At 54.3% G+C, this 16,306-nt stretch overlaps 1 protein-coding gene across 3 annotated transcripts; it reads right to left on the bottom strand.

The window, feature by feature from the left end:
* Window positions 1-28: 28 nt before the first annotated feature.
* GPRIN1 (G protein regulated inducer of neurite outgrowth 1) lies at window positions 29-11,048 on the bottom strand. 3 transcript variants are annotated; one of them, XM_023259289.2, is made up of 3 exons: window positions 10,919-11,048; window positions 5,380-5,506; window positions 29-4,069 (listed from the first exon to the last, which is right to left on the bottom strand). In XM_023259289.2, exon 3 carries the CDS (start codon window positions 3,901-3,903, stop codon window positions 1,012-1,014), a length of 2,892 nt encoding a protein of 963 aa, XP_023115057.2. In that variant the 5' UTR covers window positions 3,904-4,069; window positions 5,380-5,506; window positions 10,919-11,048; the 3' UTR covers window positions 29-1,011. The 3 variants fall into 3 exon arrangements, with proteins under 3 accessions (XP_023115057.2, XP_023115058.2, XP_023115063.2); XM_023259290.2 differs by lacking the exon at window positions 5,380-5,506 and having other exon boundaries at window positions 10,919-11,039; XM_023259295.2 differs by lacking the exons at window positions 5,380-5,506; window positions 10,919-11,048 and adding an exon at window positions 4,506-5,350.
* Window positions 11,049-16,306: the final 5,258 nt, after the last annotated feature.

Raw genomic sequence — 16,306 nt, 5'->3', positions numbered from 1 at the left:
GCCTGTAGCCAATCACAGCTGACAACAGTTGGGGGAAATTTTTATTACCAATGTATATTGTGACAGTTTGTAGCCAAAAACTGTGGCTGGAGGGGTGGGGGGAAACGGGTATTGAGTGATCACAAGGGACTCGTGGGGCTCACAGCACAGGGGGGACGAGGGGTGGGAGAGGGCAGCCTTGAGAGGACAACTGGGGTTGTAGAATGAGCTCTCCGTCCTGCCCCCAATACCCAAGACCAGCTGTCAGGCTGCCTGGGACCCAAGACCTTCCACGAGCTTCTGTCTGTGATTCCCAGACCTGTCTGAGAGCCTCTGACCTTTCTGAGACTCTTAGAACTGTGCCCCCCCAGGGGCACCCCTGCAGCTGCCTTCCCCCTGTCAGGAATTGTGAACAAGTGTCCAGTGAGGGTGGAGATAGGGCTGGGGATGGGGCCAGGTGAGAGGGAGACAGGAATTGGGGATGACTACCAGCATGCAAGACATGCCCGGGGCCATGGGGGCCAGCCCACTGCATGGACACACACTCACGCTCTTCCAGGGGCCTCACATTTGGAGCCTTGCACACTCAGGGATCTCACACACCAATCCTTGCACACTTGGAGCTTTTGTACAGTCTCTCCTGTTCTGGGGACCGGGCGGCCACTGATGACTTCAGCCTACCAATCTGGACATCTCAGGAGCCTGCCTCAGCTCTCAGGGCTGGGCCTGCTGAGCAGGGCCCCGAGGTCACCCAGCGTGACCCGGAGGGAGTGGAGCTGAGAGCTGTAAGGGGACAGGAGGGTGGGTGTCAGGGCTGGGTTCGTGGCCTCATGACCACGAGGGGGCTGGGTAGCGAGGGTTCATTTGTGTGGCTGGCGGGGGAGGAGGCTGGAAAGAAAAGGATGAGAAGGCCCTAGAGGCTGCCCACCCCTCGTGGGCCTCCCGCCCGTCTAAGGGATCCCTTCTAGGAGCTTGGGGTCAAGAAGGGAACCTGAAAAGGTTGGAAACCCGGGCGTACGAAAGGGGAGGAGATCACTCGGCCGTGGGTCCGGCTCGGGAGCAGCACCGCGGGCGGCGCACACTCTGCAGCAGCGCGCGGAAGAGGCCAGGCGGGCGCTTGGCGGGACCCTCTGGGGGTGCGGCGCGCACGGAGCCCGCACGGCCGGGGCCCGGACGGGCGGCGGGCGGCGGTGCGGGCGCCCCTTGGCGGCCGTGCTCCTCGATCTGTCGCTCCAGATGCTTCTGGATGGCCATGCCCAGCACCTCCACCTCCATGGAGGCGCCGTACACCTCCCACGTCATGCCCTTTTCGTCCCAGCTCACGTCGCGCACGGGCTCGGCTGCCTCCTGGGGCGCCACGGCGGCTGCCAGTGCGGAGCCGGGCCGCACCCGCACTTCGGGGAAGGCGGGCGGCGCGGCGGGCGGCGCGGCTGCCTGCGGCGTCATGGGCCCGGTGGCCACCGAGCGCGTCTCGGCGGCGCCCAGCGACACCTGCAGGCCCGCGTCCCGGCGCGAGGGCGGCCTGGGCGCGGGGCTGGGCGCGCGAGGCGCCGCCTGGAAGCTGAAGGCCGGGCCGCCCGCGCCGTCCTGCGGAGACATGGGGCTCACGGCCACCGACACGCAGGCCTGTGCGCCCGCCTGCGTGCCCGCGTCCTCGCGCGGCGGCGGGGCGCTGGCCTCCCACGACGGCGCCTTAGTGAAGTTGTCGCGAGTCCGTGGCCCCACCGGGGGCCCTGCGGCCTCTGGGCCGGGGCTTTTCTCGGTCCCGGCGACCGTCGGGTCTTTCTGGCCTGGGCTGGAGACCGCTGTGCTGGGCGCTGGCGCTGGCTCCAGGAGGCCTCCGCCGCTACCGGCACCCGCGGGAGAAGCGCCTGGGCCGCAGGGTTTGCCATCTGACTGCCTGGAAGAGGAGGCCTCCGCCTTCTCCAGAGGCAGGGAGCCCAACTTCCCGGAGGATGAGGGCTCTGCTTTGCTTGGAGCGTTGGCCTTCCCCAGGACCGCAGGCTCCACTTTCCCAGAGGCAATAGGGTCTGCTTTTCCTGAGGATTCTGGCTCCCCTTTCTCCAAAGCCAGTGGCTTTTCCTTCTGCAGAGATGCAGCCTCTGCTTTTTCCGCAGGGCCCTGCTGCCCAAGGGGCTTTGTTTCTGCTTTGCCCTCAGCCATGGGTTCTGCCTTCCCCGAGGCCCGGGGATCCACCTTTACAGAGTTCACAGGATTCCCCTTTTCTGGAGGCACAGGATCCACCTTCTCCTCTGGCACAGTTTCTGCTTTTCCCAAGGATGCCAGGACAGTTTTTTCTAGAGTCATGGGGTCCACTTTTCCTGAAGACACAGAGTCCAGTTCCCCAGGGGGAATAGTTTCTGCCTTCCCTCTGTTCACAGTGTCTGCCTTGCCCAAGGCCAGGGGATCAGCCTTCCCTGAGGCTGTGGGACCCACCATTCCAGAGGCCATAGGACCTGCCTTCTCTGAGGACAGTGGATCTGCTTCCCCCCCAGTCACTGCCTCGCCTTTTACAGAGGATGAGAGTCCTGCTGTCCCCACGAATTTGGGAGTCTCTGGACCTGAGGGCACTGGGTCTATTCTTCCTTTCGATTCAGGGTTCACTTTTCCAGAAGATGCTGTTTTTGTATTTCCCAGAGAAATGGGGTCCACCTTTGTGGAGGATACTGGGTCCTCCTTTTGTGATGATACGGTCTCTGTCTTTCCCATGGACGTTGGCTCTGCCTGCCCGGGAGACAAGGGCTCTGGCTTTCCTGAGGACACAGGCTCCACCTTCCCCAAAGAAACCGGTCCCACCCTGCCTGAAGACACAGGATCCATATTTTTCAAAGATGTGGGTTCCATCTCTCCTGAAAACACAGGACCACCCATCTGCCCAGCAGACATAGTTTTTATCACTCTCGTCGACATGGAATCTTCCTTTCCTGAGGAGGCAGGGTCCACCTTCCCCAGGAACTGAGGGTCCTCTTTTGTGGGAGACACAATTTCTGTATTTCCCATAGATGCAGGATCTGTCATCCCCAAGCGAGTAGGATCCATCCTTCCTGAGGACCCCAGAGCTGCTATTCCAGGGGAGACAGGCTCGGTTTTGCCTGATGACCCTGGAGTCAGTGTTCCCAAAGACCCAGGATCTGTCTTTTCTGAAGATGCAGCATCTGCGTTTAGCAAGGACACAGGATCCATCTTTCTTGAGGGCCCAGGATCTTTCTTTCTCAAGGACACAAGATCTGCCTTTCTCACAGATGCAGAAGCCACCTCTCTTGAGGCCACAGGAAGCTCTTTTCCTGAATACCTGGGCTCCTCCTTTCTTGGGAACTCAGGATCCACTTTGGTAGCAGATACAGGACCCTCCTTCCCTGGGGACACTGTATCCACCTTGTCAGAACACACAGGATCTACCTTTCCCAAGGATCCAGGATCCTCCTTTCTTGGGGTCACAGGGTCCATCCTTCTAGGAGCCACAGGATCCCCTTTTCCCAAGACTGCAGGCTCTGTTTTTGCTATAAACATGGATTCTGCCTTTCTCAAGGGCCCAGCATCTTCCTCTCCCATGGAAGTGGAATCTGCCTGCTTTGAAGACTTGGATTCCATCTTCTCTAAAAACACAGGATTTCTATTCTCCAAGGATGAGAGATCAGTGTTCACTGAGGACACAGGGTCTGGCTTCCCAGAGAAGGTGGTTTCTTGTGTCCCTGAGATCAAGGCTCCATGTGCCCCCAATGTCTCCTTGGTGGCTGCCTCTTGGGGAGGGATGCAGGTCAGGGAGGGGCAGGCCAAGCTCCTGCCAGGGCCCTCAGAACAGGAGGCCCCTTCCCCAGCCCCAATGGGGCTGCTGTGTCTAGAGTCCATGCCTGGGCTTTGGGTAGGGGTGTGCCTCAGGAGTGCAGGGCTGGCCTTTTGCTGGGAGGGGCAGGAGTCCCTCATGGCTGGGTTCCCAGCCCCCAGGCTCCCATCCTGTGGGCAGCAGAGGGCTGTGGGCTGAGGTGCTGGGGGGCTGGAGTTCTTTCAAAGAAGCTGGAGCCAGGCTGGGTCTTCAGCACTGCCCAACTGCCCTCGTGACCATACCTGTGCCCCAGGCTGCTATCTGGTTCTGAAACACAGAGAAAACAGACTCAGACTCAGGACGACCTAGTGGGGAGGAGTCTCTATATTCTCCTTCCCACCTGTCTTCTAGCAGCTGGGCCTCCTCTGGGTTCTCTGCCCCCATCTGGTCCACTCCTGTCCCACCATATCACTCCCCTGCTTCTCTGCTCCCAGTGGCCCTCTGGATAAAGGTCAGACTTCTCAAAATGGCATTCAAGGCCCTTCGCAACTAACTTTTCAGCTTATGTACCATCACCCATGCAGCATGCACCCTTCATCTACCTCGTCAGCCCACCCCGTGCAGCATGCTACCTAGAAGTTACGCTTTTGTCTTCCAGACCATGAGTCACAAACTCTGATGCCATAGGGGCCAGGCAGGTAATTTAAGTGAGGGGAGCAGGCTGGATAGAAAACAATAGGAAATGGTGGGGAAAGGGACAAACCAGAGAGTGCATGCCCTGTCTGAAGTGGGGGCCACTACTCCACCAGCCAAGGACTGCTTTGGAGAAGTACATCCTGGTAGTATCAGTGAGGAGCAGGAAATCCAGAAGTTTAATGTAAAATACCCTAATTCAAGGTTAAAAAAGAAAAACAACACTATGTGGGTCAAACAAAACACGTCTGTAGCCCACCAGTTTGGGTCTGTGTAGGCCCTGGGGAGACGTGAATGGTTTATCGTTGAGGGACATAGTCTGAAATGTGTGCTTTCAAAGACTGCTGCTCTGGGGTGGAGGCTGGAGGAGAGGGGTTAGCCAATCATTCTTTAATCTCTCATCCTTCCAATTCTTCGTTCGTTCCACCCAGCCCTTCTCTGCAATAATCTAGATGAGAGCTGGTACGGTAAAGGTCCGAGGGATAGAGAGTTGGCAGACTTGAGCAATCTTGGGGAAAACTGACAAGAGCCAGCCAGCTGTAGGAGGTGACAGTAGGGGCGACCCTCAGGATTCTGGCCAGGGTGGGGGTGTGTGTGTGTGAGGCAGGAGATCTGGGGGAAAACAGAGTTGTGTTTTAGACAAGCTGAGCGTGTGGTGTCTGGGGGACATCCAGGGAGAGGATCTGGCAGGCAGCTGGATCTGTGAGCAACTCCATCCCACTACATATCAGCAGCCAGAGTGAGCAGGGCACTGGGTTCCCCCCAAGCCTGCTCTGCCTGACATCTTTCCCAAAGCCACCTCACTAATGCTCGGGTCAAAAGCCCTAGAGTCACCCTTGACTTTTCTCACACACCCCACATCCCATCCATCAGCAAAACATAATGGACCTCCCTTCAGAATATATCCAGAATATCTCCTGGGCTAAACTCACACTATCTCCCACCTGGATTATCCTGGCTTTTTCCTCTGCTCCGAACAGTTCATTCTCAACACAGCAGCTGGAGGGATCTTAGCAAGATCCAAGGCAGATCATCCCTCTTCTGCTCAGAACCAGGTAGTGTCTCCCCATCCTGTGTGAAGTAAAAGTAAACTCCTTACGTGTCCCTGCATCTTCTGGCCCCATCACTGATCGTGGCCTTGTCTCCTACTACTTTTTTGTTCCTTAATTTTAAAAAATTTTTATTTATTTTGAGAGGACAGAGCCAGCATGAGTGAGGGCGGGGCAGAGAAAGAAGAAGAAGAGAGAAAGAGAATTCCAAGCAAGCTTCGAGCTGCCAGCACAGACCCCGGCGTGGGGCCCAAACTCACGAAACCGTGAGATCATGACCTGAGCCAAAATGAAGAGTTGGATGCTCAACCGACTGAGCCACCCAGACGCCCCCCTACTACTTTCAATTATGCTGCTTCAGCCACACCGGCTGCCTTGCTGATCGTTGGACACCCGCTGCCTTGGGGCTTTTGCACTGGCTGTTTCCTCTGCCTGGAAGGGCTTCTCTCCCAATATCTTCATGGTCGCCTTCCTGGGACCTTCCCTGGCCCATAGTCCCCAGCACCGTGGCACTCTCCATCGCCCTTGTCTTGCTCAGTTTTCTTCATAGTACCTGTCACCATCTGACATATTACATACAGTTGTTTATTACTTGTGGTTTGTCTCTCCCATTAGAATGTCAGCTCCAGGAGGATGGGAACGTTGTCATGTTTATGGATATAAGCTCAGGGTTGAGAACAATGATTGGCATAGGGTAAGCAAGTAGCTCCCTATGAATATTTGTTAAACGAAGGACTGAAAGATCTTTCTAATATGTTGGTCCACCTATGCCGCTCATTGGCTCCAACCCGTCTTTGTTCTTGCTGGGAAAGTAAACTGGTTGTAATCTTTTTGGAAAGATATTTGTCAATTCCCATCAAAGTTTACAGTGCACTTGGCATTTAGGTCAGCAAGCCCACCTCCAGGCATGGTCATGAGGAAGGATCGGTGGTGCACCGAGGGTGCAAGAGAACATGGTTGGTGACGAGAAGAAAACCAAGAAGCTAATTCATGAAATGTGAGACAGCCACACGGAGCCCCCACAGCTGTCAGAGTGTACGGAGTGATGAGGAAGGATGCCCAAGATAAATTAAGTGAAAAAATCCAGGGACAGCCTGGCTAGTGGGACCCCCTGCATGCAGATACAAAAAGGGTCAGATACACATATATGGGTTTATTTATAAAAAGAAAATTTCTGGAAGGAAACCCATGAAATTTAGTAGCAATTGCCTCTGGGAAGTGAGACCAGGGATCCAGAGGTGGAAGAGACTCTTTTTTTCTTTTCTTTCTTTCTTTCCTTCTTTCTTTCCTTCTTTCCTTTTTCTTTCTTTCTCTTTCTTTCTTTCTTCCTCTTTCTTTCTTCCTGTTTCTTTCTTCCTTTCCCTTCCTTCCTTCCTTCCTTCCTTCCTTCCTTCCTTTCTTCCTTCCTTCCTTCCTTCCTTTGCTATGCCCCTTTGTGATTCATGAAATTTTGGTTATGTGTGCACATATCACTCTTTTTAAAAATGGGGGAAAAAAAGAAACCTTAGTGACTCCCTATTACTTTTAGGGTTGAGTCCAATTCTATAATGTGCTTCCAAGCCCCTGTGTAGTTACTAACCCACTAAGCTTTATCTTTCAGTATGCACTTCCCCACAGTGCGTACAAACACACACACATGCACCACGACCTCTCTGGGCTTATCCATGGCTTCACAGTCCTCGCATCTCAGCTTCTGCACACCTTCTTGCCTGGCTCTCATTAAACCTTCAGGCCCCCGTTCAAACACCTCCTCCTCCAGTGAGCTTTCTTTGTCCACTAGCTTCCTTGGAGTTCCTATGGCCTCTTCTTCTTCCCCTAGCCAGACACACGTTATGTGCCGTTTATACCTCTAGGTCCCTGCTTAGACCTCGAGTCCCTGAATGGGGACGCAGCTGAGACCATTCACCACTGTGTCCCCCAGACTTTGGGCTTATGGGACTTGGGTGGATGAGGGTCATCACCAAAATGGGGACCCTGGGGTAGGGGCCATCTTGTAGACAACAGTGGGGCACTTGGTTTGGGGGCAGCATCTGAAGTAGCCATACAAAGTCCGGAGCGGCTGGAGTGAATGGAGTGAAGTCGGAAGGGGAGCAGGAGGAAGCAGTTCCCTACTTAGCAACTCTATGAGCACAGGCATGTCCCTTCTCCTCACTGGGGACCCTGACAAGGCCTCCCCTGCTCCCACAGGGCTGTTGTGAGGATTAGAGAAGATGAGGGGTGTGCGGGGCTCTGCTCACTTTGGGGCTGGGCTGTGTACACGGAAGGCCTGTTTTTATCTACTCAGCCTGTCAGAGCCCAGCTGTGCTCCCAGGAGGGGGCAGGGGATGGGGCGGGGGGGGGGGGGAGGTAGCTACAGCAGGGGCACAAACTGGCAAAATCTCACCTTCAGACCTGCTTGTTTGTCCCAGAGTGCTAAGAAGAAATTTTTAAAGGAATTAACTGATCGACATTTAAAAATTGTAAGATTTCATGTGCAAAATCAGATTTCCAGATTCTCTTAGAAAACTAGAATTTGGCAATCTGAGCATGCTTCCTGCATGCCAACAGTCAGCTGGAGCCAAGCAGTGGCTGCCTTCTTGGATGGGGGTGCACTCTCCAACAAGCCACAATCTCCACCCCTCCCTATGGGGTCCTGGGCACTGAGGCTGGCTGCCCGTTACTATCGATCATTGAAGGTTTTTCTTGTAGCCAGCTTCTCATGTAGGCTATCCCCTTGGCCTCTAGCCACCTGAATTTTGACACTTGACCTAGATGCTGAGAAGGGTGGGAGATGACCTCACACACATCAAGCCTATAGTATGTTTACTATGTGCAGGCCCCATACACCTTCCAGGCAGGTGCTGTGTTCTTATTTTCCAGAAGTGGACACTGAGAGGCAGGCATGGCCCAGAGGGTAACACGCCTCTTCTGAAAGCGCCACCCGCAACCCCCCCCCCCCCCCGGAAGAGTTTGGCTTCTCAGTTCCCAGCTTGCTGTTTTCTGACATGCTAGAAGGTCTGGGGTAGGGACAAAGAGCCTGGTCAGGGCATTAGAAAGATGTGGCGTCAGGTGCCAGTTTGGTCACTGACTTGCTCCATGAATTTGAGTGAATATTTCCAGTCTGGGCCTCAGTCTGTGAAATGGGGGAAGGGATGTAGTTATATCTAGAATCGCTGGCCCAGCCCTGGGTTTAAGATCTGCCAAGACACCATTCTCAGAGGCTCTGCTGCTCACAGTTCTACTGGGTGCTTCCTGGCTCTTGATGGAGCCTCAGTATCCTCAAGCCACTTCTCCAAGAGGCAGCCCAGGCCTGGGGCACCCCCTCCTTATGCCCTACCCTCGCACTGGAACCCAGCTCCATCACTTTCCCCACTGTGTGCTCAGTCCTGGGCCCAGCACTCTCAGGCTTATTTTGTCATCTAGACTCCACAACGATCTCATGGTGGGGGGGTGGGGTGGGGGGGGCATTATCATCCCATTTCACAGATGAAGACACTGAAGTCAAAGGGAAAAAAAGACTTGACCAAGGGCACACAGCTGGTGCCGGGGGGCTGTGGTTCAGAGCCTGTTGTGTCTCAACCCAAATCTTGGGTTCTTCCTGCTTGTATCAGCTAAGATTTTGGACACTGACGCTTGGCTCTTAAAGCCCCTTTCTGCTTTTTGGGGTCAGGCCAAGGGTCCTCCTGATCCCTTGGACGTGAGGAAGCATGTCCCAACAGATACACGCCCACCAAGATGAGCAGATAAGCCTGCACACTTATGTGGCCTGACTGAGGTAGAAGATTGAAATGATCCCCTAGGTGTGTGGGCCAGCTCACCTCGCATGCAGAGGAGCATGCAGACTGCTTATGGATGTCTGTGCCAGCTTAAGCCAGCCTGGAGAGGCAGGACCTGGCTCCTGCATTCTGCTCAAGAAAAGCTTGCGTGTGTATACATGCAACTTGTATGTGCAGAATGGCCTATGTCTTTATGTCTTGTGGGGGCCACTTGGACCCTGTGGGTGTACACATGTGTGGCCACATGGCCTCAGGGTCTCACTCATGGAGACCTGGCCTGGCTGTAGGCACAGGTGCTTGGGCAGAGGAGCCCCTGTGAATTCTTCTTCCAGCCCAGAGACCTGGCCAGTCCGTTCCTTCTTCTCTATATGAAGCCAGGGCTGCCAGGCACCTGCAAACACCTCCTCCCATGGTGATGAGACCAACAAAGGCTTGCAGTACTCCAGAAGGTGTGAGTGTATGGCTGTGTGTGTGTCTGACAATCTGGGTCTGCTGCCCCTCACCCTCTCCGCCCCTTGTCTCCTAGTATCCTTGGAGCAGCAAAGCTTCCTGCCTAGGGCCGTAGGGGAGAAAGAGTCTAGCAAAGGGTGACAGCCATACCTGTTTCCAGAAATGGACCCAGACCATCCATCCGTTCATCCACAAGAGGGCAAGAGTGGACAATCAGGGGTGCACATACTTGGGCTGAGTGAGTGCAGGGGATGGGCAGCAAGCTAAGATATGGAGAGTGTGGGAGAGGGAGTGTGTGCACAGCCTACTCCAGGGTCTAGGGGTACGTGAGGGATACCATGAGTAAATGTGAATGGGCAGAAGCAGGTCAGAGCAGGGTGGCTGTGAGTGTGGTGTGATAAGCGACTATTGTTGAGTTGGGTGTTCTGTGATAGGCAATGGCCGGTGTGAATGCGTAGCTATGCCTGGGTATATACGCAAGGCTCCCACTTAGTGTACTGGGTGGGTGCACAGGTGGCCGTGTGTATGTGTAGGATGGAATGACCAAGGGCCATAGTGTGTGCGTGTGTGTGTGTGTGTGTGTGTGTAAGAGAAAGAGAGAGACAGAGAGAGAGAGAGAGAGAGAGAGAGAGAGAGAGAAGATCGTGGCCTCACCCGGGAGTGGGATGCCCATGTATGAACGCGGTGAGTGTGTAATGGGGTGTGTGATGGTGCCCCAGAGTGTATGCCATACTGAGTGTGCGACAGCGAGTGTGCTCAGTAGTGCCGGTGGTTTCAGTGGAGCCACTCGAGCACAGAGCTCGCTCCAGGGGGCAGATGAATCAACGCGGGCGGACCCCCTTCCCCGCGGTGGCGGGAAGCGCCCCCTCCCGCACAACCCTGTCGAACAATGCGGCCGCACGCGGCGAGGCCGGGCGCAGGGTCCGAGTCCTACACACAGGGAGGGTTGGCCCTCAAGGTCCGTCGAGCGCCGGGCCCCAGGCTGCGGGACCCGCCCCCGCCCCGCCCCACCCCTGCGAGGAGCCTGGAAATGGACACCCGCCGCCCCCGGCCGCGCGCGCACACACACACACCGGCGCACGCTGGGCACACGCCTCGCACGGTGCGCGAGCCCCTCCACCCAGGTGGTTCCAGGACCCTGGACAGCGGCTCTGGGGCGGCCGCGGGCAGAGGAATGGGGTCGCTGCCGCCCGCCCATAGCGGGCAGCAGGTGCGGGCTCGGCACCTACCCTGCTGTGCCACCGCTCGTCTCCTTGGCGCGCTGCGCTCCAGCTCCAGCCGCTGCCGCTGCCGCTGCCGCCGCCGCCCGAGCGGCCTCGGCTGCCTCCGGCGGGGCTGGCGGGCGGACCCGCGGACTCCGCGCCGCCGTCCCCCGCGCCGGCTCCGCGCTCCCGCCCAGCGCCCCGCCCCGGGCATGCGCGCTGGCCGACTAGCGGTCTCCGGAGCCGGGAGGGGGCGGTGCCGGCGAGGACTCGGAGGCCGGAGAGAGGGAGGGGCGCCCTTAGCCCCTCGCTCCTCACCGAGGTTCCCGGGCTCCTGGGTTCCCCGCCCCTCTCGACCGGGTTCCCATTTCACAGACAGGGAGACTGAGGGGCGGAGCGACTGCCCATTTGCCGCGCGTATTGAGGGCGGGGCGCGCTGCTCGTCAGGTTTCACTCAATCCAGCCCCGCGAACACCCTCTACTTGTATTACCGAGGAGGAAATTGGGACTCAGAGAGGGAAAGCCATTTGTCCAAAGACACGCAGCGCCTGGAAAGGGACCCAGGTCGGCGCGATCTCCGAAATCCACCTGCGCGGAAATTTCCCGCCTCCGCCTTGGCCGCACTTCCGGCCGTCTCTCCCCGCACCGCGCCCCGCCCCTGCCCCTTTGTCTCGCCGCCGCCCACGCTCCCACGAGTTGAGGCGACACGAGTAGGGTCGGAGGGAGGCGCCTTCGATTCCCTCGCTACGGGCCTCCCCAGCCAGAGTGCCCGCCTACTCTCTGGTCTGTGCAAGCTCGGTTCTCTTCCCTCTGGGTACCCTTGAGCAAGTTGTTTCACCTTTTTGAGCCTCAGTTTCCCAATCTAGAAAATGGGACCAACATTAATCATCTCACAGTAGTCTTGGAAAGATGAAGGAACCTGAAGTAGCTGTTCAGGGGCTTCCAGATGAATATGAATTGCCAAGGACATGAGGCCTTCTTGACGTTTCTCCTCAGAAAGAGGAGATAGTCCCCTCCTCTTTGACTTCCCAGAGGAGAACAAATAATTCTGTAATTGCCGAGAGGTGATAAAACCTTCTCACCTGCACCTTGAAACCCCCTATTAAAAATGGTAACAACTAACGTTAATGTAACGCTTATTTACGAGTAGACACCATTCTAAGTTTTTGTTACAGGTGTCATATAATTTCAATTTCCAATCACTTAGGAACAATATTTATATATTATATTCCCATTTTTCAGATAAGAAACCTGAGATAGTGATGGGTTAATTGTCTGGGTTCACACACCTAGTTAATGGCGGAGCTAACTCCTGAAACCTCACACTAAACCCCCTAGTTTCTATTCCTCCCGCTTACCTAGTGAACCGTAAATCACCGCTATCTTTTTAAAAATCATTTTTAAAATCCAGATGCTAAAAGAAGAAGGTCTATCCAACCGGCGTTTTCCGCCAACATCCCGGAGAAGCAGAAAACCTCAGGGTACAGGACCAGTGTTCAGCACCACGGACAACAACCACACAAGGGCTGCTTCCTAACGTTTCAGGCCCTGAAAATTGCTCATTCATGCCCACAAAAGCACTTCGCTTCACAGTTTACAAACCCTATTCTACATCCATCGTTTCATTTTATTCCCTTTACAATCCTTCCAGGTAAACATTACCAGCCCCATGATACGGATGAAGACATCGAGTCTTGGGGAGGTTTTTAAAACACGAAAAGTGGCAAAAACCAACCTGTGACCTAAAAAGTCCCCCTGGGGCAGGGTGAGGGTGGATAGGAGTAGAACCAGGGCATGAGTGAGGAAGCCGTGAAGTTGTCCACGTGAGAGATGATGATGCCTGAACCATGGCACTGCTTGTTGGGATGGATGAGGGGACACGTTTGATACCTATTTAGGGGTAAAGCCAACAGGCCTTGGTCATGGATGGTTGTGGCTGTGAAGGGAGAGAGGATTCTGCTGCTTCTCTGAAGTTCTGCCTTGCAGAGATGACTGGATGGAGGACAGATACCCGATGAGCCCTGGGAAAGAATGTGGGGTGGCCATGCTGAGACATCGGAATCCAAACCTGAGATCTGGAGTAGTCCAGGCTGGAAACAGACCAGGTTTCTGGTGACGGAAGTCACAAGAGGGGTGTCAGTATGTGAAGGAAGGGTATAGGCCAAATAAGGTGAGACAAGGGCCCCACATCCACCCTGAGGAATGCCAACATTAAGGTACCAGCTAGGAAAAGACTGCAAAGAAAAATGAGAAACAGTAGTCTGATAAACCAGGAGAAACTCAGGATAATGATGTCTCAGAAGCTAAGGGAAGAGAATGTTACAGAAGGAAGGTACGGTCAACTGCATCAGGAAGACAAGATATAGCCTGAGAGGCGATCTCTGGACTTGCAAAGAGGGTAATGGAAATTTAATGAAAGCACAGTGAGTGGAGTGGTGGGGGTGGAAGGCAGACTTGGGGTGGGGGAATTGATGTGTAAATTGGAGTAAAGAAGTAGAGAGAGCAAGGAGATGACTCTCTCAGCAAATTTGGGCTTGAAGGGAGACAGGCAATATCATAATCTCTAGAGTGGGATAGGAGGTTAAGTTGAGGAGATTTGGAGGCATTTGAATTCTGATGAGAGAGGCCAGTAGTGAGGGAAAGGAAAGATGCCAGGAAGGGAGAGCATAATGACTGGGCCCAGATGCTCAGGATGGAAGAAGAGGATGGGATCCAGAGTCCTGGGGCAGCTCACAGACCCTGAGATGAAGATTGAGGGAATGTGGTTTATTGGGGAGGTGTAGGGACACCAGCAGGGCAGTGGAAAGGTGACCCAGGAGGGGAAGGCATCCAATAAGAGGTGGTTATTAAGCCAGCTACCCCAGTGGGTGGCTGAAGCTTAATCCTGCAGGAAGTTTTAGAAAATGGGGTAAATGTACACCTCAGAATTCCTGTGGCTGAAGGCAGAGGAGCTGGTGTATTTATATCCCAGCACCTGGCAGACATTGATGAAGGGCCCACCCGTGGAGCTGTGTGTTAATTCCCAGGCACTTCTGGCCCACAGTACATGTGGATAAAGTGGGTTCCAAAACCCAGGGGCAGATTTTTGACAAAGATTCAGGTACCACCTGTTGGGAGTCTAGCTGGCGGGTACAGAAATTGTAAGGGCATCTGAAGGCATGTGGTCAGAGATCCAGCTGTGTCTGCTACATGGGCACAGTCAGGGCCTCTCTCCACCTGTGCCCTTTGCCACACTCTCCAACCACTTTTGTTCCATGCAAACTTATTGATAGAAACATGCTTAAAAATGAAAATTTCCAGACAACAGAATAAAACACTTGCTAAGACAGAGTGAGAGCTCAAAAAGCGCATGGAAGTAGGCAGTGTGGGTTCAGATCCTGACTCTGATGGCTACTAGCTATGTAGCCTTGACTGCAGTCTGTCTGAGCCTCCACATCGTCCTATGTACCTCGGCTCTCAGACCTCTGAAGAGGATATAGGGAGAAATAAAACCACCAAGCACTAAGCATAGTGTAACACACTCATGGTAGATGCGAGGGTTATGGCAGGCCCAGCTCCGTGCACTCTTTTCTGACCACAGCACCTCCATTTTCCTTGGGGAACCACCTTCCCGCTCCAGCCCATGTGGTGGGGTAGGACGGGCCTCACTGCCAGCTTTAGGAGTGGGCAGTGACTTAGGCCTGGCCAACCACTGCACAATGATTAGTTCCGGGGTTGGGGCCAGAGCACAGGACCACAGCCAGAGCAACTGACTCTCACATTTGCCTGGAGCTTTGGGGGTTGCTAAACTGGTGTGTTGTCTACCTAGAGCTGCTGAGGGGTCATCTTCGTCCCTATGTGGAGTGAATCTGCCTGGGCCTGGGTTATGACTCATCCTGGGGTTTGGGCTCATCCTGTAAAAACTAACATGGTCACCACACCCGTGTGAGTGTGTGTGCGCACGTACCTCGGGTTGGTTTGCTGCTGGGAAGCCACACACGCTCGCTCGTACGCACCAGAAGATAAACAAGTGCCTGCAGCTCCTTGGCTGGCGCCCAGGCTGGGGGCGGAATAAACAATCCCAGTGACTTTCTGAAAAGCAAGCGTGTGTGGCAACAGGCGCCATGGAGACAAGCAGCCTGTACCAGAGCAGAGACGGCAGCCAACCCCCAACTCCACGCGCGCACACACACGTACCCCTCGTGCTCTCTCATGTTCATAGCCACTCCATCAGACACAGTCCCCCTTTCACGCCCATTCCAGATCTGCTGGAGGCTAAAGGCTTTTGAGAAAGTGAGATTCCCAATACAGCAGCATCCGCAGTTTCTCCGTTCCTCTGCCTGAGCGCTCGTCGTGGTCTAGGCTGAATTTCAGCAAATGATGGCCTCTGGGGAAGGTGTGATATGGGGGGGGGGGGAAGGGGGTGGATCATATGGCAGACAGTGCCATACAAACCCACTTTCTGAATAGTTCTTATCTCTGCTTCAGACACACACACACACACAATACACATTCACTCAGTCCTTTAAGAAACACTCATCCAGACCCCCTACCCACCTAGGCTTGTACAGACACACAGGAATACAAACACTCAGATACATGTCCATTCTCATGCAAGCACTGTATAACCCAATATACTCTAGATGATGATGGTGGTGGTAGTATCGTACCATTCACTGGCTGCCTAAATGTTTTACAGTCATCATCTTATTACGTTTCATACTTAAGTGGGGGTGCTGGGCGGCTTAGTTGGTTAGGCATCTGACTCTTGATTTTGGCTTTGGTCATGATTTCACGGTTTGTGAGATTGAGCCCCGTGTTGGGCTCTGCACTGACAGTGCAGAGCCTACTTGAGATTGTCTTTCTCCCTCTCTCTCTACCCCCACCACTTGCACCCATTCTCTCTCTCTCTCTCTCAAAATAAATAAACATTTTATTTTTTTAATGTTTATTTATTTTTGGAGGGAGGGAGGGAGGGAGGGAGAGAGAGAGAGAGAGAGAGAGAGAGAGAGAGAGAGAGAGAACATGAGCAGGAGAGGGGCAGAGAGGATCTGAAGCGGGCTCTGCACTGACAGCAGAGAGCCTGATACGGGGCTCCAACTCACGAACCATGAAATCATGACGTGAGCCGAAGTCGGATGTTGGAGGCTTAACCGACTGAGTTACCCAGGTGCCCCAATAAATAAACATTTTAAAAACCATTTAAGGAAAACCATCTGAGATTGATATTATTATTGCTATTTCATAAGTGAGGAAACAGAAGTTCAGAGAGATTAAGTAACTTGCCAGGGTCACACAGCTAGAAAGCGACAGAGCTGGGAGCCAAACTTCTGCCCACACTATCAGCCCTTCTTCATTTAGTCAGATATACATGTGACACCCCATGACTGTGCAGGCAAGCGCACACACACACACACACACACACAGACGAAAACC

This window comes from Felis catus, chromosome A1, assembly GCF_018350175.1.
Source record: "Felis catus isolate Fca126 chromosome A1, F.catus_Fca126_mat1.0, whole genome shotgun sequence".
Lineage (NCBI taxonomy): Eukaryota > Metazoa > Chordata > Mammalia > Carnivora > Felidae > Felis > Felis catus.
This window is presented reverse-complemented; position numbering and strand designations above follow the sequence as displayed.

What these genes read in the sequence shown, in the direction of transcription:
- GPRIN1 (XM_023259289.2), bottom strand. Translation starts at nt 3,903, where the DNA reads ATGAGGGACTCCTGCCCCTCCCAGCAAAAGGCCAGCCCTGCACTCCTG.